Below are 22,067 nucleotides of genomic sequence, written 5' to 3' on the forward strand. Positions count from 1 at the left end.
CTAGGAATAAACCTACCTAGGGATACAAAAGACCTGTATGCAGAAAACTATAAAACACTGTTGAAAGAAATTAAGGATGATACAAACAGATGGAAAGATATACCACATTCTTGGATTGGAAGAATCAACATTGTGAAAATGACTATACTACCCAAAGCAATCTGCAGATTCAATGCAATCCCTATCAAACTACGAATGGCATTTTTCACAGAACTAGAACAAAAAATTTTACAATTTGTATGGAAACACAAAAGACCCCGAATAGCCAAAGCAATCATGAGAAAGAGAAATGGAGCTGGAGGAATCAGGCTCCCTGACTTCAGACTATACTACAAAGCTACAGTAATCAAGACAGTATGGTGCTGGTGCAAAAACAGAAATATAGATCAATGGAACAGGATAGAAAGCCCAGAGATAAACCCACATGCATATGGTCACCTTATCTTTGATAAAGGAGGCAAGAATGTAAAATGGAGAAAAGACAGCCTCTTCAATAAGTGGTGCTGGGGAAACTGGACAGCTACATGTAAAAGAATGAAATTAGAACACTTCCTAACACCATACACAAAAATAAACTCAAAATGGATTAAAGACCTAAATGTACAGCCAGACACTATAAAACTCTTAAAGAAAAACATAGGCAGAACACCCTATGACATAAATCACAGCAAGATCCTTTTTGACCTACCTGCTAGAGAAATGGAAATAAAAACAAAAATGAACAAACGGGACCTAATGAAACTTAAAAGCTTTTGCACAGCAAAGGAAACCATAAGCAAGATGAAAAAACAACCCTCAGAATGGGAGAAAATATTTGCAAACGAAGCAACTGACAAAGGATTAATCTCCAAGATATACAAGCAGCTCATGCAGCTCAATATCAAAAAAAAAAAAAAAACAAAACTACCCAATCCAAAAATAAGCAGGAGACCTAAATAGACATTTCTCCCAAGAAGATATACAGATTGCCAACAAACACATGAAAGGATGCTCAACATCACTAATCATTAGAGAAATGAAAATCAAAACTACAGTGAGGTATATCACCTCACACCAGTCAGCATGGCCATCATCAAAAAATCTACAAACAATAAATGCTGAAGAGGGTGTGGAGAAAAGGGAACCCTCTTGCACTGTTGGTGGGAATGTAAATTGATACAGCCACTATGCAGAACGTTATGGAGGTTCCTTAACAAACTAAAAATAGGACTATCATATGACTCTGCAATCCCACTACTGGGCATATACCCTGAGAAAACCATAATTCAATAAGAGTCATGTACCACAATGTTCATTGCAGCTCTATTTACAATAGCCAGGACATGGAAGCACCCTAAGTGTCCATCGACAGATGAATGGATAAAGAAGATGTGGCACTTATGTACAATGGAATATTACTCAGCCATAAAAGGAAACGATATTGAGTTATTTCTAGTGAGGTGGATGGACCTAGAGACTGTCATACAGAGTGAAGTAAGTTGGAAAGAGAAAAACAAATACCATATGGTAACACATATATATATGGAATCTAAAAAAAAAAAGGTTCTGAAGAACATAAGGGCAGGACAGGAATACAGACACAGAGGTAGAGAATGGACTTGAGGACACGGGGAGGGGGAAGGGTAAGCTGGGTCGAAGTGAGAGAGTGTCAGGGACATATATACACTACCAAATGTATAATAGATAGCTAGTGGGAAGCAGCCACATAGCACAGGGAGATCAGCTCGGTGCTTTGTGACCACCTAGAGGGGTGGGATAGGGAGGGTGGGAGGGAGATGCAAGAGGGAGAGGTTATGGAGATATATGTATACGCATAGCTGATTCACTTTGTTATACAGCAGAAACTAACACACCATTGTAAAGCAATTATCCTCCAAAAAAGATGTTATATATAAAAAAGAAATCGTTGGCACTGATAATAATAAGATGCACGCAGAATGAGACATGGCTTCCCGAGTTTCTTTGCATGCAAATACTTACAGTGTTTCATTATTTGGTCTCCTTGCTGTGCTTTCACATTGTTTGGAAAAGTTTTTAAAAATGGAAAATGAAAAATTCTGCCTGAAAGAGGTAAAAACAAACAACCACAGTTGAGCTTTTGGTTTTTAAACTACACCTGATCGTGTCTATTTATGCTTTGTTCATCCAAATTCTCTACCTGTTACACCAGCCTCGTGTTCTGCACCATTGTCCTATCGGAAATGCTTCCTGGGAGAGAGTAAAGGCTTCTGAATTATCATTAGCGTGCTTCCAGCTTAGATAAAATGCTTCTGAATGCTAAGTCTTTTGTGTGGGCTCTAGAGATGAAAAAAACTTAAATGTATCACATTGAATCATGGATTTTTCAATGCTCATTAAAAGCTATCTTCGTGGTGTATTAAGGTTTGCTCCTCACCGCTCCCCTCACCACACCAGCCTCGATGAACAAATAACCATTCAGAATTCATGGCTTTGAATTATAACTGGGGATCTCTTTTGTAAAGATTTGAAGATTCTGGACGTGACATTATGATGTGAATTTTCTGCTCTTTTGGATTATGTGCAGAAATATAATGTGGTTGCTCCCTCTTCCTTCATGTTTCCCTCTAAGAAATTTCGCCTATGGAAAGGGGCAAATGTCAAGAAATTAAAAGAAGGCTGTACTTATATTATTCCTAAGATGAAACCAAAGGGAGGCACAAAGGAAAAGTGGGTGAAGAAATAGCGGAAAGGAGAGCAGGCTGTGCGAACCTCAACCTTTTCCTGAGGAGGAAGGAGAAATGAGGCAATCCAGAATGCATATTTCTATGTATTATTCTTCTCCAGTATTAACAAGACAGTTCCTTGTAGGAATGACTTTGTGTAAAAGCAGGAAGGTGGAGAATATATAAGAACTATCTGAGCTTCTGGACTCACTTTCAAAAATTAATCAGCTTGTTATTTTGCCTGAGAGATAGAGAGAGGGAGTGAGAGAGAGAGACTGTGTGTGTGTTTGATGTTGGCTCTGTATCTGATACTTAGAGACACTCTGTGTGAACCAATCTACAGTTAACAGGAAATGTGGTTGTTCTTGGCCTTCAGATAATAGCACTGGGTTCTGTCTACTGTATCTTTTTTGAAATTTTAATCATAGATACCAAGGAGAGTTTGGGGGCCATCTGCCTAGGCAGCTGTGTGCGTTATCCACACAGCAGCTGCAGGGCAGAGGGGTGACCCAGAGTTTGCATAAACAGTCCACTGACCCAGCTTCAGGCTCTCCGTCCTCACTAACATCCAAGGTTTCTAGCTTTAGAGATAGAGAGGGAGTCAGTTGAAGCTTGTAATTCCAATCAGGACAACCTCTGTGTAAGGTTGCATTCCCATCTCACTTTGATACTGGCCCACAATTGCGTAATGCTGTTTTTTTTTTTTTTTTTAAACCCGGAGGTTGTAGTCTCTTTCATCTACTGAAATAAAAAACCCCTGAACTAAAGTTTTAACGTGTCAGTAATTTCAGAAGTGATGTGACCTCTTTGCCACAAAAGTGGAGGTGTCCAGAATCAGCTTTATGATAAACCAGCATCTGTATCCTCTGTTTTAGTTGTTCTCTCACCAGCTTTGCTCCCTTCCAGACCATCCTCCACCTTGCTGCCAGAGTAATACTTTACAAAAGCAAATCTGAGTAATTCTGTTTTGAATTCTTCAGTGGTTCCCCATCCTCTAAACAACTTGGCCTGGTACTCAGAGCCCATCATAGACCACTTCTCCCTGGTCTCCTCTCCTCACTCATCCTCCTCCATGTAACCATAAGTCTTCTTGTTTTAGTTTTTCTGAATGACTTTCATCCCATGTCTCTTGCCTTTGTGCCTTCACACAAGCTATTCCATCTTCTTGGTATGCTTTTCCCCACACGTGTCTAGCTAACTCCTATCTGTTCTTCAAGGCTCAGCAGAAGTCACTTCCTCAGGAAGCCTTCCATAATAAGCCCTGCTGCCATTTAGAAATTCTCCCTCTGTTCTCCCAGAGTACTCTGTTCTGTTCTCAGCTCTATCATAACATTTGCTTTATTGGACCTAAATATTGGCTGTCATGTGTGTTGTCCACAAACAGCTGCCTGTGACTCTGATGGTTGGGATGAGCTCTTACTCATCTTTGTATCTTCAGACTTTTGCATAGCGTTTGGAACACGGTGAGTGCTCAGTTAATATTCTTTGAAGTTCAGTTAATAGTGCATAGCTCTCTGAGTACAGTGAGTGGTCTGTCTTCTTGGTTACCTCAAAAGCTTCAGGTAGAACTGCACCTACCTGTGCAAGGCACAAAGTAGGTGTGTGATGATAACACGTGCTGGTTGATTAATTATAAATAGGTTGATTCTAAGACAGTGGCATTCTAGTGTCACTCTCTTAGTGCCTCATCTAATTAATTGATTGAGAATATCTGCTTAGGCTGTATAATAATATCCTTTTAGGGTGACGTTTTTCCAACTGTGAGTTGTGACCCATTAGTGGGTCATGAAAACAATAAGTAAATCAAGACTAGCATTAAAAGCAAAAAACATGAAATAAATAGACAAGAGAATATCAGTGTATCACATGTAAGACAGTTAAGTAGTGCTTTGTTTTATTTCAGTTACATGTGTCGTGTTTACTGGGTTGCAATGTAAGAAAAGTATTTCTTGGTATGCATTTCAGTGAGAAAGAAAAAAAGTCTGGAGAACTGTGCTTTAAGGAAAGAATGAAATCCTTCACACCCTGCCATTCCATTCTGGATTGAAGTGAACTAGTTGAATCAGTAAGAAGTCCCCCACTGATCGCAAACCAGCCAGGAGCTTGTGCCTTTTCTGTCCCCACACTAAGCTAATCCTTAGGGGGCTAAGAATCTGTTCTGTAATAGAAGATAGTCTTCTGTTGGGAGAGAAATAGCTTGGAAAAAAAAAAAAACAAAACCAAACACTGGAAACCTTCTATAGTGTTTTCTTTTCTTTTTTTTAACTAAGGACTAAGACGTTAGGTAAAATTCACCCTACTGAGCCTACTTCCTCCACTTCTTTAGAATGATGCTCTCTGATAAGGATTAGGGCTACTTGATCTTTGAGATACCAGTTTTGTACTCCATTTTGAAACTGCAGTTATCGTCTGATTTAAGGCTATAGTTTTGAACTAGCTAAGAATAAGCTATGAAGGTCTTCTAGCTGCAGGGTGAATCGACTATTTGGAGTCAGTTTTCAGGAGGAAATAGGACAGTTCATTTTCTTCTGGTCTATCTGAAAGTGACCCCGTGACTATGGAGCTGGTCTAGAAGGCAGGGAGTGAAGGGGCGGGGAGCCATCGACCAGTTGACTATTTTCAAATCTGAGTTTCTGCCACAGCTTGGCAGGCTTTACCTTTTGTTTTTTACTCACTCTTTTGTTGGCAAGTTTCTAAAAGCACAGCAGTGGCTGGGGTAAGTCAATGTGGCATCCAGGAGATTGGTAAATTTTTCTCTTGATGGCAGTTTTTTCAGAGAATAGGATGATGTGGCAATTAGTGTCTGAATGGACTCCAGCCCATAGCTAGGCAGGGCCTGCAGTTTAGTGGAAGAAATATCCCTGAAAAGTAAAAGGGAGAAAGGTTTATTTATTTATTTACTTAACATGTATGATTCATAGAATGAAACTTCCTCTCAACAATAGTATCCTTCTAGGTTCTGAGGAATCTTTTCTCCATCTCGCTTTCTCCCTAATTCTCCATTTCAGTTAGTCTCATTAAGATCTGAATTCAAAAAAGCTATGTGGTCTTTCTTCTGATGTGTACCCCATTATTCTTTTCAAGGCTGAGTATGACTCCTTGTACCTGTCACACATTCATTAGCATTCTCTCTCCCCCCTCTGCTTCCTTTCTCCCTCTCTCTCCCTCCCTCTACCTCTCTCCACTTAGCAGAAGTGAAATAACTACTTGCTTTAAGAGAGAACAGGCACGTGCAGTGACATCAGCTTTTGTGCTCAACTCCAGGGGGAAATATTTAGGGCTTCAGATGCCTCAGTCTTTGATTGATCAAGCTCTGCAGGGTAGGTTTTTCATGAGGCACAGGCTAGTTACGCTATTCAGAGCCACTGTGTGTCATTAGCCACCCTCTAACTTCTCTAAAGGCAAGCTGGATTCATCAGTCCAAAGCAAGCAAACGCTCGGCCACGCAAGCAAAACTGTGTGGAAAGCTCAGGTTTTTCACACAAGGTCCCGAATGCCTCAGCTTTTCTAGACTTGAGGCAATGCCCAAGAAAACTCCAAACGAATTAAATGTGAGGAGGAAGAGTCAGTGGGAATTTAAAAATTCTGCCCATCTTCTAAGTGGCTGCTGCTGATACCCCATGAAAGTTTTCCAGGAGCGTAGCCCCCTGCAGCAAACTGACCCAATACTTAGTGCCCATCTCATGGGAGGGACTCAGTAGGGGATTGATGGACAGATGAACTTGACAACGTGGCATGATGACTAGTGTAGGCCCTTGGTGGAATAATCAAGGTGGCAGAATTTGCCTCGGGGGCTGCAGACTCATTGCTTTTGTGTCCTTATTGATTTAGGTAACCAGTGTTCTCATTCTGCTTTACAGAGTTATTATTTTAGGGGTATTAGGGATTGACCACATGATTCTTTGCAGGCCTGGTGATTTTTTTTTTTTTGGTGGGGGTAAAATATTTTAAATTAAGATTCTAGAAATGGCAAGGTCTCATTACAGAGGAGTGAATCCCTGATGATTGATTTTCAGTTTCAGTGAGAGACTCATGGGAGGAATATTTTGGGGGTGTGGAAGGAAGGCCCACTTCTAGATATCACTTAAACCCTGAGGGTATAATGAGAATAGTTATTTGGAGAGTGAGAGACCTAGGTCTGGTCCCACTGTTCTGGAAAAGTCAGTGTGGATGCCTACCGGGCTCACAGTCATTTCTAAGCAGGCAGACCAAGCAGGTTTTCAAGCAAAAACTGTCATGCAGGGTGTCTTATGATCATACTCACTCATTCTTGTGCCTGACCAAAGGCAACTCTCCTTAGCTTTTCAGTGCCCAAGTAGGTGACCAGTTTGCTGTAAGAACTCTGCCTCTAGGGTGTGCTAGGCTGCAGAGTATTCAAGCAATGTGTAAGATTCTGAGTCTGGTGTACTTTGAATATGAGACACAACAGACAGGGACCCCTAGGGTAGTATGGCAGAAGCTGAGAGCAGAAAAAACAGTGGGCAGGAAGCACGAGGAGGTGGAAGCCATGAGTAAGGAGAAATCATGACGTCGCGTGGAGAAGAGAGAAGAGTTAGGATTGATGATGGCAGAAGTCAGGAAGTGGAGAAGGTCAGGAGTTTTACTGGTGGGAATTAGGATGTAGAGAGAATCAGGGGTTGACAGCTGCAGGAAATAAGTAGACAGAGTCAGAATGGGTAGTGACAGGAGTTGATGGTGGCAAGAGCTCGGAGCTAGATGAAGTCAGGAGTTGATAGCGGCAGAAGTAGGCGGCAGACAGAGTCGGGAGTTGATAGGAGGTAGGAAGTAGATGCTCAGGAGATGAGAGTGGCGGGGGCTGAGTAGAGTTGGGGGTTTATAATGGTGGGCTATAGAAAGTAGATAGAATCATGACTGGATACTGGCAGGAGCTAGGGTATAAAGAATACCTGGGTCAGTTCATTCCTCCCCCTGATCAAAACCCTAAAGCCCCCTCACCTCACTCAGAGAACAGGCAAAGTCCTTATAAAAGCCACGAGCCTCGAAGATGGCGGAAGAGTAAGACGCGGAGATCACCTTCCTCCCCACGGATACACCAGAAATACAGCTACACGTGGAACAACTCCTACAGAACACCTACTGAACGCTGGCAGAAGACCCCAGACCTCCCAAAAGGCAAGAAACTCCCCACATACCTGGGTAGGGCAAAGCGGAGAGATCCGCACACAGAGGATCGGTGCCGAGCGGCACTCACCAGCCCGAGAGGCTTGTCTGCTCGCCCGCCGGGGCGCGCAGCGCTGGAAGCTGAGGCTCGGGCTTCGGTCAGAGCGCAGGGAGAGGACTGGGGCTGGCGGCGAGAACTCAGCCTGAAGGGGGCTAATGTGCCACAGCTAGCCGGGAGGGAGTCCGTGAAAACTCTGGAGCTGCCGAAGAGGCAAGAGACTTTTTCTTCCCTCTTGGTTTCCTGGTGCGCGAGGAGAGGGGATTAAGAGCGCTGCTTAAAGGGGCTCCACAGACGGGCGCGAGTCGCGACTGAAAGCGCGGAGCCCAGTGACGGGCGTGGGACGCTGGGGCTGCTGCTGCCGCCGCCAAGAAGCCTGTGTGCGAGCGCAGGTCACTGCCCACACCGCCCTTCCGGGAGCCTGTGCAGCCCGCCACTGCCGGGGTCCCGGGATCCAGGGGCGGCTTCCCTGGGAGAACGCACGGCGCGCCTTGGGCTGGTGCAACGTCACGCCGACCTCTGCCGCTGCAGGCTCGCCCCGCACTCCGTGCCCCTCCCTCCCTCCCGGCCTGAGTGAGCCAGAGTCCCCGAAGAGGCTGCTCCTTTAACCCTGTCCTATCTGAGCGAAGAGCAGACGCCCTCCGGCTACCTACACGCAGAGGCGGGGCCAAATCCAAAGCTGAGACCCAGGAGCTGTGAGAACAAAGAAGAGAAAGGGAAACCTCTCCCAGCAGCCTCAGAAGCAGCGGATTAAAGCTCCACAATCAACTTGATGTATCCTGCATCTGTGGAATACATGAATAGACAACACATCATCCCAAATTGAGGAGCCCGGAGTCAGTGCTGTGCCTCTGAGGTGGGAGAGCCAACTTCAGGACACTGGTCCACAAGAGACCTCCCAGCTCCACATAATATCAAACGGCGAAAATCTTCCAGAGATCTCCATCTCAACACCAGCACCCAGCTTCACTCAACGACCAGCAGGCTACAGTGCTGGACACCCTGAGCCAAACAACTAGCAAGACAGGAACACAACGCCACCCATTAGTAGAGAGGTGGCCTAAAATCATAAAAAGTCCACAGACACCCCAAAACACACCACCAGACGTGGACCTGCCCACCAGAAAGACAAGATCCAGCCTCATCCACCAGAACACAGGCACTAGTCCCCTCCACCAGGAAGCCTACACAACCCACTAAACCAACCTTAGCCACTGGGGACAGACACCAAAAACAACAGGAACTACGAACCTGCAGCCTGCAAAAAGGAGACCCCAAACACAGTAACATAAGCAAAATGAGAAGACAGAAAAACACACAGCAGGAGAAGGAGCAAGATAAAAACCCACCAGACCTAACAAATGAAGAGGTAATAGGCACTCTACCTGAAAAAGAATTCAGAATAATGATGGTAAAGATGATCCAAGATTCTATTTCCCAGATCCAAAATCTTGGAAATAGAATAGACAAAATGCAAGAAACAGTTAACAAGGACCTAGAAGAACTAAAGATGAATCAAGCATCGATTAAAAACACAATAAATGAAATAAAAAATACTCTAGATGGGATCAATAGCAGAATAACTGAGGCAGAGGAACGGATAAGTGAGGTGGAAGATAAAATAGTGGAAATAACTGCTGCAGAGCAAAATAAAGAAAAAAGAATGAAAAGAACAGAGGACAGTCTCAGAGACCTCTGGGACAACATTAAACGCACCAACATTCGAATTATAGGGGTTCCAGAAGAAGAAGAGAAAAAGAAAGGGACTGAGAAAATATTTGAAGAGATTATAGTTGAAAACTTCCCTAATATGGGAAAGGAAATAGTTAATCAAGTCCAGGAGGCACAGAGAGTCCCATACAGAATAAATCCAAGGAGAAATACGCCAAGACACATATTAATCAAACTGTCAAAAATTAAACACAAAGAAATCATATTAAAAGCAGCAAGGCAAAAACAACAAATAACACACAAGGGAATCCCCATCAGGATAACAGCTGATCTCTCAGCAGAAACTCCACAAGCCAGAAGGGAGTGGCAGGACATACTTAAAGTGATGAAGGAGAAAAACCTGCAACCAAGATTACTCTACCCAGCAAGGATCTCATTCAGATTTGATGGAGAATTTAAAACGTTTACAGACAAGCAAAAGCTGAGAGAGTTCAGCACCACCAAACCAGCTTTACAACAAATGCTAAAGGAACTTCTCTAGGCAAGAAACACAACAGAAGGAATATACCTACAATAATGAACCCAAAACAATTAAGAAAATGGGAATAGGAACATACATATCGATAATTACCTTAAATGTAAATGGACTAAATGCTCCCACCAAAAGACACAGAGTGGCTGAATGGATACAAAAACAAGACCCATCTATATGCTGTCTACAAGAGACCCACTTCAGACCTAGAGACACATACAGACTGAAAGTAAGGGGATGGAAAAAGATATTCCATGCAAATGGAAACCAAAAGAAAGCTGGAGTAGCAATTCTCATATCAGACAAAATAGACTTTAAAATAAGGACTACTAGAAGAGACAAAGAAGGACACTACATAATGATCAAGGGATCGATCCAAGAAGAAGATATAACAATTGTAAATATTTATGCACCAAACATAGGAGCACCTCAATACATAAGGCAAATACTAACAGCCATAAAAGGAGAAATCGACAGTAACACAATCATAGTAGGGGACTTTAACACCCCACTTTCACCAATGGACAGATCATCCAAAATGAAAATAAATAAGGAAACACAAGCTTTAAATGATACATTAAACAAGATGGACTTAATTGATATTTATAGGACATTCCATCCAAAAACAACAGAATACACATTTTTCTCAAGTGCTCATGGAACATTCTCCAGGATAGATCATATCTTGGGTCACAAATCAAGCCTTGGTAAATTTAAGAAAATTGAAATTGTATCAAGCATCTTTTCCGACCACAATGCTATGAGACTAGATATCAATTACAGGAAAAGAGCTGTAAAAAATACAAACACATGGAGGCTAAACAATACACTACTTAATAACGAAGTGATCACTGAAGAAATCAAAGAGGAAATTAAAAAATACCTAGAAACAAATGACAATGGAGACACGACGACCCAAAACCTATGGGATGCAGCAAAAGCAGTTCTAAGAGGGAAGTTTATAGCAATACAATCCCACCTTAAGAAACAGGAAACATCTCGAATAAACAACCTAACCTTGCACCTAAAGCAATTAGAGAAAGAAGAACAAGAAAACCACAAAATTAGCAGAAGGAAAGAAATCATAAAGATCAGATCAGAAATAAATGAAAAAGAAATGAAGGAAACGATAGCAAAGATCAATAAAACTAAAAGCTGGTTCTTTGAGAAGATAAACAAAATTGATAAACCATTAGCCAGACTCATCAAGAAAAAAAGGGAGAAGACTCAAATCAATAGAATTAGAAATGAAAAAGGAGAAGTAACAACTGACACTGCAGAAATACAAAAGATCATGAGAGATTACTATAAGCAACTCTATGCCAATAAAATGGACAACCTGGAGGAAATGGACAAATTCTTAGAAATGCACAACCTGCCAAGACTGAATCAGGACGAAATAGAAAATATGAACAGACCAATCACAAGCACTGAAATTGAAACTGTGATAAAAAATCTTCCAACAAACAAAAGCCCAGGACCAGATGGCTTCACAGGCGAATTCTATCAAGCATTTAGAGAAGAGCTAACACCTATCCTTCTCAAACTCTTCCAAAATATAGCAGAGGGAGGAACACTCCCAAACTCATTCTACGAGGCCACCATCACCTTGATACCAAAACCAGGCAAGGATGTCACAAAGAAAGAAAACTACAGGCCAATATCACTGATGAACATAGATGCCAAAATCCTCAACAAAATACTAGCAAACAGAATCCAACAGCACATTAAAAGGATCATACACCATGATCAAGTGGGGTTTATTCCAGGAATGCAAGGATTCTTCAATATACGCAAATCAATCAACGTGATACACCATATTAACAAATTGAAGGAGAAAAACCATATGATCATCTCAATAGATGCAGAGAAAGCTTTCGACAAAATTCAACACCCATTTATGATAAAAACCCTGCAGAAAGTAGGCATAGAGGGAACTTTCCTCAACATAATAAAGGCCATATATGACAAACCCACAGCCAGCATCGTCCTCAATGGTGAAAAACTGAAACCATTTCCACTAAGATCAGGAACTAGACAAGGTTGCCCACTTTCACCACTCTTATTCAACCTAGTTTTGGAAGTTTTAGCCACAGCAATCAGAGAAGAAAAGGAAATAAAAGGAATCCAAATTGGAAAAGAAGAAGTAAAGCTGTCACTGTTTGCAGATGACATGATACTATACATAGAGAATCCTAAAGATGCTACCAGAAAACTACTAGAGTTAATCAATGAATTTGGTAAAGTTGCAGGATACAAAATTAATGCACAGAAATCTCTGGCATTCCTATATACTGATGATGAAAAATCTGAAAGTGAAATCAAGGAAACACTCCCATTTACCATTGCAACAAAAAGAATAAAATATCTAGGAATAAACCTACCTAAGGAGACAAAAGACCTGTATGCAGAAAACTATAAGACACTGATGAAAGAAATTAAAGATGATACAAATAGATGGAGAGATGTACCATGTTCTTGGATTGGAAGAATCAACATTGTGAAAATGACTCTACTACCCAAAGCAATCTACAGGTTCAATGCAATCCCTATCAAACTACCACTGGCATTTTTCACAGAACTAGAACAAAAAATTTCACAATTTGTATGGAAACACAAAAGACCCCGAATAGCCAAAGCAATCTTGAGAACGAAAAATGGAGCTGGAGGAATCAGGCTCCCTGACTTCAGACTATACTACAAAGCTACAGTAATCAAGACAGTATGGTACTGGCACAAAAACAGAAAGATAGATCAATGGAACAGGATAGAAAGCCCAGAGTTAAACCCACGGACATATGGTCACCTTATCTTTGATAAAGGAGGCAGGAATGTACAGTGGAGAAAGGACAGTCTCTTCAATAAGTGGTGCTGGGAAAACTGGATAGGGACATGTAAAAGTATGAGATTAGATCACTCCCTAACACCATACACAAAAATAAGCTCAAAATGGATTAAAGACCTAAATATAAGGCCAGACACTATCAAACTCTTAGAGGAACACATAGGCAGAACACTCTATGACATAAATCACAGCAAGATCCTTTTTGACCCACCTCCTAGAGAAATGGAAATAAAGACAAAAATAAACACATGGGACCTAATGAAACTTAAAAGCTTTTGCACAGCAAAGGAAACCATAAACAAGACCAAAAGACAACCCTCAGAATGGGAGAAAATATTTGCAAATGAAGCAACTGACAAAGGATTAATCTCCAAAATTTATAAGCAGCTCATGCAGCTCAATAACAAAAAAACAAACAACCCAATCCAAAAATGGGCAGAAGACCTAAATAGACATTTCTCCACAGAAGATATACAGACTGCCAACAAACACATGAAAGGATGCTCAACATCTTTACTCATTAGAGAAATGCAAATCAAAACTACAATGAGATATCATCTCACACCAGTCAGAATGGCCATCATCAAAAAATCTAGAAACAATAAATGCTGGAGAGGGTGTGGAAAAAAGGGAACACTCTTGCACTGCTGGTGGGAATGTGAATTGGTACAGCCGCTATGGAGAACGGTATGGAGGTTCCTTAAAAAACTACAAATAGAACTACCATATGACCCAGCAATCCCACTACTGGGCATATACCCCGAGAAAACCATAATTCAAAAAGAGACATGTACCAAAATGTTCATAGCAGCCCTATTTACAATAGCCCGAAGATGGAAACAACCTAAGTGTCCATCATCGGATGAATGGATAAAGAAGATGTGGCACATATATACAATGGAATATTACTCAGCCATAAAAAGAAATGAAATTGAGCTATTTGTAATGAGGTGGATAGACCTAGAGTCTGTCATACAGAGTGAAGTAAGTCAGAAAGAGAAAGACAAATACTGTATGCTAACACATATATATGGAATTTAAGAAAAAAAAAATGTCATGAAGAACATATGGGTAAGACAGGAATAAAGACACAGACCTACTAGAGAATGGACTTGAGGATATGGGGAGGGGGAAGGGTAAGCTGTGACAAAGTGAAAGAGCGGCATGGACATATATACACTACCAAACGTGAGGTAGATAGCTAGTGGGAAGCAGCCGCATAGCACAGGGAGGTCAGCTCGGTACTTTGTGACCGCCTGGAGGGGTGGGATAGGGAGGGTAGGAGGGAGACGCAAAAGGGAGGGGTTATGGAAACATATGTATATGTATAACTGATTAAATTTGTTATTAAAAAATAAATAAATAAATAAAAAAAAAAAAAAAAAAAAAAAAAAAAGCCACGAGCCTCATAACCTGGCTTTCGCCACCTCTCGGTCCTTCTGTTCTAGGCCCCTCCTCTTGGCTTACTCTGCCACACTGGCCTCCTGCCTAGTTCCCTGCACCTGGAGTGCTCTTCCTACCGATACCCACACAACTTGCTCCCTCACTTCTTTCAGGTATTTGCTTAAATGTCACTTGTTCAGGACCGTCTTACCTGACCATCCTCCTTAAAATGCTAGCTCCCTCTCTAGAGCTCCTTTTGCCCAGCCACCTGAATTTTTCTCCTCCACAGCCATCTGGAATACTCCATATTTTCTTTACTCATTTGATCCTTGTCTGTCTTCCCCACTCTATGAAGGCAGAGACATTTGCCTTTTCTTATTCTCTGCTGTTTCCCTGTTGTCTAATCCGGTGCCTGGCACATAGTATGGACTTACAGTTATTGGATAAATCAATGAATGAATGAATAAACAAACAAATGAACTGGGTTACGCTGTTCACTATCTTTCTAGGACTGTCCTCATTTTAAAGTCACGCGCCTGTTTATCACTTTGCCTGTTTATTGTTCTTTCCCCTCCATGGCTGTAATCTCTTTATGAACAGGGCCCAGAGCTCGCCACTGTCCCTGCAGCTTGGTGCCTGGTACACAGGACGTGTCCAACCCATGCTTGTTGAAGGCATTAGTGATAGCGTGCCAGGGTAGGGACTAATGGGCCGGCATCTCTGTGGCGAAGGTGACGAGGCCACTGCCGTTATTGCTGCAGAGTTTCTGGAGCCCTGTTGCGTCGCTCCCTGAAGCCTGACCGCAGCTGCATTTGTTTCCTACAGGATGTTTCCGGCTTCCTAAGGCATTGTCAGGAGACTAAAGGTTCAATTTCCTGCTCCTCTTAATTTTCCCATGTGTCCTTATGCTCAGCTCCCACTAACTGAGGGCACTTGCCTCTGCTCCGTGCATCCTCAGGGAGCCTGACGCATAGCAGCTCACACAGCCTTAATTCCCACGAGGGGATGCCAGGGATCACCACGCCCCCCTGCCAGCACATTAGGAGGCCCTCCGTATTTGATGTTGGTTGAACCATGTCTCCACCAAATTCATATGTTGAAGTCCTAACCCCCAGTACTGCAGAATGTGACCTTAATTGGAAATAGGGTCTTTACAGAGGTGATCAAGTTCAAATGAGATCATTAGGATGGACCCTAATCCAGTATGACTGGTATCCTTGCAAAAAGGTGGAAATTTGGAGACAGACAGACAGACAGACACACAGAGCACCCTGTGAAGACTGGACTTATGCTGCCACCACCAGAAGGAACTACAGGAACAAGGAGAGAGGCCTGGAACAGGTCCTGCCCTCGCAGCCCTCAGGAGGAGCCAGCCTTGCCGATACCCTCATTTCAGACTTCTAGCCTCTAGAACTGCAAGACAAGACATTTCTATTGTTTCAACCCCCAGCTGGTGGTGCTTTGTTGCGGTAACCCTCGCACGCGCAGTGCAGAGACTGGTTCCCCACAAAGCAGGCTGGGAACCATGTGGCTGGACACCCTGAGCGGGCCTGCTGGGCTGCAGCGGGCGGGGAGGGAGGGCAGCAGCGCTGTACTCACAAGATGCTAGGCCCGGTGGCCCCCCGGAAGGCGCCATTGTGTATCTTCTCCAGGTGCACGTTTTCCTTTAGCTCCCTGTGGGGAAGGACAGTGTCCTCAGTGGAGTTTGCAGCTCATGTGTAAACAGTCATAGCTGTGCGCATGCGCGGTGAGAGCAGCCTGTGGGCATGGTGCTCAGGGGTCGAGGGGACAAGGCGGGGCTGTAGGTAAAATGAGAAAAAGACGTTCTTGTCCGGGGAGAAACTGTGAAATCGCTGGTGTGCTTGGCTCCGCCTTTCCTCTGCGATTTCCCCCTCGCTCAGTGGAACCCTTTGTCCTGCAACTTAAAGTACTCCCTACTTCTGTCCTGGAGTTGTGCACATTTACTACCAGGCAGCTGGGCAGGGAAGAAAATGCTGCTCCAGTGTTCAAGGCCGAAGGGTGGAAGTGCAGCCCACTCTGCATCAGGCCGTCATGACCTTGGAGGGCTCAAGGTTTGTTCATAGTAATATACTGAGGTTTGCAAATTGTTTACTTAAAAGAAAAGTAGGGTCCATTCAAAGCTACCCCCTTTCATCATGTTAACTCTTTTTCTTTCAGCTGTGCATTGCTCAGTGGGTTAGAAAGCGGAGGAAGGACAGCCCGTATAGAAAACTCCCCTACCCCGGGTGCCCCGCGGGTCTGTGCCGTGTGCCTGATCGTTGCCAGGTGTGTGTATTGTAGAAACAAAAGGGTTGAAGGCCACCGCTCTTCAGGAAGCCAAAAGCTGCAATGGGAGTAACTACCTGAGGGCTTCTGTTCCCTAAGCTCAAGACCGCTCAGGGTGAACTGCTCAGGACCAGCTGAGCCTAGCCCCGCTGAGCAGCTCCCGTCTGGGCCCTGACACTGGTGTCTCCAAGGACAGGCCCCTCTCTGGGTGGACAAGGAAGCCGGGAGAGGAGTCCCTGGGCTCAGACTTGTCACCTTACTTTTGATTGCTTTCTTCCTACAAGAGAAGCGTGGCGTCTCAAAGAGCATTCTGGAAAACGCTGGACAGTGGGCACAGTGTACATCCATTGCTGGCGTGATGATTTTGAGCATAGGACATGATTCTTCTGCACCACTGTTACAGTGGCAAAACAAATACACCAACACCCACTGCCCCCTCCCTTGCAGGATCCTCAGTAATTACCTGGTTCATCTCATAGCTTTACATCTTCTTCCTCGTCTTTCTGCAAGTCTCCACATCACCCCTGCCATTTAAAAACCGTAAAAGCCCCTGCATCTCACTCCCTCGGTGGCTCTCTTCCCCATGCTTCCACTAAGCGTTTTCCTCGGAAAGCCTCGGCCCTTTCATCACAATGCACCCGTCAGTCTCACATCGTCCCATCCCCTGGGTGTATTTCCACTTTCAAAGAGATGAGGTTGTCAGAGTCAATTGCTGTTTAAAATCTAAATCAAAAGAAAAATTCCTTCCCAAACCTCCATGGCTCTTCTTCCTGATTTGATTTGTTTTAATTATGTTCAGTTATGGTCATAAATCATTGAAACCGGGCTCTGTGAGCAAATAATCCTCATGTCAGCCAGGTCAAATTAATTGTTCAAATTTCAGGACAGCATTTCTCATGTTTTATTAAAACTCAAGATCTTTTTGTATAATGATAACTCTGTATTATGTAAGTTGGTCAAAAATAAATCCAAAAGTTATCTACCACAGTTTCCTGGGGGTCGCTTTTGGGAACTCTCCCGAGTGGCATGGCCTTCTAGGTGTGAGAAGGTTAGGAAGGATGGCCTTTTGAAGTACAGTGGGAGAACTCCCCAGCTCCAGCCAAGGCTTCCCTGATGGGGGTGCTCTGGGAGTGGTAGGGCTGGGCTCTCGGATCCCTGGAGGTGTCTGAGGGTAACCTTCTGAAGCTGCTCGTCTCCACCCTGTCTGTCTTAGTAAGTAACGTATTTGAGAACTTTGTAGGGCTATGGTGTCATTGTTCTGAACAACTTTGGACAGGCCTTTATATGAGGAAGGTGTCAGAAATGGGGCTGGACACGCCCATAGTTGGAAACTTTTGCTTGACGGTTTTGAAAACTACTCCCTCTGCCCTGCTCAACCCTTCGATGAGTCTGCTCGCTCTTGGAAGAGAATTCAGACTCCTTCTCATGGCCCCTCAGTCCTGATGACTTGCTCCTGCTCCATCTCCAGCTAAATCTCATCCAGTGTTCCCTTTGCTGATGACCCTTAAGTCGCATTGGCCTCCTCTCAATTCTTGGAGTTTATCAACTTCTTTTCTTGCCCACCTCAGGACCTTTGCACATGCTGCTCCCTCTTTCTGTAATGCGCTTCGTCTGATGATTGCCAGTGCGGACTCCTTGTCATCCTTTAGGGTCAGCCTAAATATCACACCCTTGGTGAGGCTGTCCCTGAGCACCTAACCTAGAGTCAGTCTGCCCCTGGTACTCTCTCAGCTCTCAGGGATAGGTTATTTCCTTCACAGTATGTATCACTACCTGCAATAATTTCATTTATTTACTTGCCTTTTTCCTGTCTCTTCTGCTAGTACAGAAACTTCATTAGGGCAGGGACTGTCTCCACTGTTCCATTGTAGACACAGCACTTAACATAGTGCCTAATATATTGGTGATGCTTAATAAGTGTGTGTTGAACGAATAAATGAATGGAATTGGCTTGTGTTCTTGGCAAACTGATGTGTGTTCTCGGCTTCCTCTTTCTGGCAACAGTGTGGTATGGGGAATACATACTAATGGGACTTTGGGACTTTTCTAAGTCCACACCCATTCTGGCATCTCTAAAGCGGTTGAGACACTGCTGACCAAGGACCTCCCACCTTACGCTCTGCTTTCCCTGACCTCCCAAAGATGTACTCTGCTGATTAGCCTCTCACCTCTGCTTTTGCTCTGGCTTCTTTTCCTTATCTCTTGTTTCCCCCCAACTTTGTATTCAGTCCTCTTATTTTTCCTCCTTGTGCAGGTGACCTCAACCACAAAGGACTTCACCCGTCCCCTCTCCTCAGGTAATTCTGACTTCTGTGTCCCTAGCCCTGGCCTGCCCCTTCCAGCCCTCTGGCCTCCCTGCTAACCCATGAGCCAACCTTCTTTAAGCACCCCTCTCACACTTCCTATCCCAGGACTTTCAACGGCTTATTTTCTACAGAAGAGAGTCCAAATTGTTTACTCTAGCATCTAAGGCCCTTCCTGCTTTGTCTCTAACCCACATCTAGGACTTTCTAAAAGGTACTGTTTTCTGGTCTTTGAGCACATCCCATGCATCCTCCTCTGGGCTGTTCTTCTTGTCCTCTGACCGGAGTGCATTTTCCTTCCATCTTTGCCTGTCCAAGTTAGGCTCAGCTCAAAATCTACGTCTCTCATGAGGCTTTCTCTAATTTCCTTCTCTTCTGCCTTTGAAATCTCAGAGGACTTTACCTCTCTCAGGCCAGGCACCATATTTTGCCTTCTGTTTTAGTAACTACTTAGTGTACAGTTTATATACCATTTGGAGATGTTTCTTCCTAGGCTGTAAGCTCCTGCAGGGCAAACACCAGGGCTTCTTCATCTTCATTTCCCCTCAAAATATAGCATGTTCCTTCAAACACAGCTGATGCTTGGCAAACACTTGTTGAGTGAATAACAGAATGAGGCATCTGAGAGTACTGTGCCAGGAGAGGATAAGCCTCTGATTTTAATTTGGCAGAAACAGATTCGATTGGCCAGAGTGAACCCTGCGTTGAATTCAAGTCAACAAGAAAATGAGGGAAAATCCACTCCATGGTAGGAAGGACAACTGTTTAAAAAGCTACCATTCCTGGAGCACTTAGTATGTGCCAGACCTGTGCTAACTGCATAAAAATACAATCTTATTGAATTATCATTCATTCATAATTAACTATATAATGTAACAAATAATAAATGAGCACGTACTCTATGCCAGGCACTGTGCTAAGTACTGAGGATGCAAAACAGACCTTTTCATTTTGGTGGTGGTATCCTCAAAAGAAGCCTATTAGCAGCTCCATTTTATGGATGAAAACACTATGGTTTAGATTGGTTGAGTAACTTGCTCAAGGTCAAGGTGATAAATAATGGGATTGGAGTTTGAGTCCCAGTTACTGACTGTTAGATCCATTCTCTTCTCCACCAAGCTATATAACATGGTATCCATATAATAGGGTCTTTGGTTAATATTTGTAGTTAAAATAAATACTATATTGGGGCTTCCCTGGTGGCGCAGTGGTTGAGAGTCTGCCTGCCGATGCAGGGCACACGGGTTCGTGCCCCGGTCCGGGAAGATCCCACTTGCCGCGGAGCGGCTGGGCCCGTGAGCCATGGCCGCTGAGCCTGCGCGTCCGGAGCCTGTGCTCCGCAACGGGAGAGGCCACAGCAGTGAGAGGCCCGCGTACCGCAAAAAGAAAAAAAAAAAATACTATATTGTATAGACTTATGCTACTTCAGACTGGCAGCATCAGCATCTCCTGGGAGTTTGTTAAAATTTCAAATTCTCGGGCCCTACCCTAGACCCAGTGAATTAAAATGTCTGGGGGTGGGGCTCAGGAACCTGTGTTTTAGCAGTCTCCATGTGGTTCCTATGTGTGTTAAAGTTTGAGAAGCACTGGTGTAGACCATGGTTTATACATATGGCTTGTTTATTATTAAAAGCCTTTTCATTTGTTTGTTTTCCTTAACTCTGGCTTTAGTTGAGCCTTTCATGTGCTATTAGGCTTTACTGTACACAGGTGTATGGTGATTGTCACCTTACCCGGTACCTGTCATGGTTCAAGCAGCCTCTGCTCTGGCCCTGCGAGCTTTGTGAATGAGCCCCTTTTTTAGAAAAGGAGCCATAGAAAGAAAGACAGGTTGAGAACAGTGAAGGGAGCAGTAGGGATGCTTCTCTAAAGTTGAAGGCTGTTAACACTGGGGACTGGGGTAGGATGTGGTGAAAACACAGGGCTCCCTCACCTTGTGGAACATGAGCTCCTTACTCCCCCCTGTATCCCCCCGCCCCCCAGCCCGCAGCAGTAAGGAGATGGGCTTCTGTGTGGGCCTGTTGTGGCTGAATCGGCTGGTAAATGGCATTATCTGATTTCTCTGCAGTGAGGCCGGGAGGAAGAATTTCTTTACTGAAATCACACTGCCTCTAACACACCATTGACCTGAGCGAGGGGACTAGAGAGGGAGGCTGTGAGGTGGGGGAGCCTAAAGTAGGGTGTTGAATATTTCAGCAAACTGTCAACTTCAATGTATGCAGGCTGCATCCATCTTCGATATCAGGGTGCTCTGTGGTTTCCAGCCAGCCAGTTGCCTAGTAACATGTGTGCCACACTGAGGACCAGCCACTTGAAAGTTTATTTTTGTCCTGAGTTAGTTGCTGAAGATTGAATGTGATCTGGTAGCCAGAGTAATATCTCATTGTTATTCATGAGCTGGGGAAATAAGCACATACTTACAGGGAAATCAGCGTTGTCCCATTGAATGCATGACTTTGTATTTCTTCAAATCCATTTCCATATAGTTTTCTAAGGAGGGAGGAGAGAGGTTTTAGGAGCGAAAGAAACAGTTTGGAATCACACATTCTTCCTTCTGTGACATTTATTACTAAGATAATTACTGGCACGTACAATATCTAGCTCTGTTTCTCTAACATTTTAGATCCTCGGGGCCTGCTGAGATGAGACTGTTTTCTCGCTCTAGTTGGCTTCCACCTCTACCGCCAGCACCAGCACTAATTTGTTAAGTGTTTATTAAGTGCCAGATATTGATCAACCATGCTACATATTTATGATATAATCCTCATCGTCACTTCCATTGCTCTGGTCAGAAACCTAAGCCTTCATGTTGTTGTGTAGCTTGCTTACGGTCAGAGAAAACAGTGGCAGAACTGGAATGTGAGGCTAGAGCTGCCTAACACTTAAGTCTCGTGTCTGGTTCTACAGGCCTATCTGGGCATATGGGCTTTCTGGGTCACCGAAAGCTGAGGGTAGGAGAAGGCTCCAGTACTGAGTGTTTCTTTTTCTTGGATGAGTCTGTGGTTTTGCTGATGCCACATTTTGTTCCACAACCAAGATTTCAATGTCTGTAAACAGTTCTTTAAGACTCATTAGTGGATAGTGAAATCAATTTAGTTGGGTACAATCAGCCTTAAAAAAAATGAAATAGAACAGAATGGAACAAAACGGAAAATGTTAGAGTATGTTGCATGTAATCGGGGTA

At 43.7% G+C, this 22,067-nt stretch overlaps 1 protein-coding gene across 1 annotated transcript in view; it reads right to left on the bottom strand.

Moving 5' to 3' along the window:
* The window catches only part of LHCGR (luteinizing hormone/choriogonadotropin receptor), a gene marked incomplete at its 5' end in the record, with an annotated part of 70,707 nt that overhangs the window by 12,251 nt on the left and 36,389 nt on the right, over positions 1 to 22,067 (bottom strand). Inside the window, 4 exons of the mRNA XM_082642537.1 lie at positions 1,981 to 2,061; positions 5,360 to 5,545; positions 15,894 to 15,968; positions 21,305 to 21,373. Coding sequence (XP_082498663.1) covers positions 1,981 to 2,061; positions 5,360 to 5,545; positions 15,894 to 15,968; positions 21,305 to 21,373 — 411 coding nt within the window. The remainder of the gene's footprint in view (positions 1 to 1,980; positions 2,062 to 5,359; positions 5,546 to 15,893; positions 15,969 to 21,304; positions 21,374 to 22,067) is intronic.

Source organism: Mesoplodon mirus (genome assembly GCF_964341445.2).
Source record: "Mesoplodon mirus genome assembly, chromosome: 14".
NCBI lineage: Eukaryota > Metazoa > Chordata > Mammalia > Artiodactyla > Ziphiidae > Mesoplodon > Mesoplodon mirus.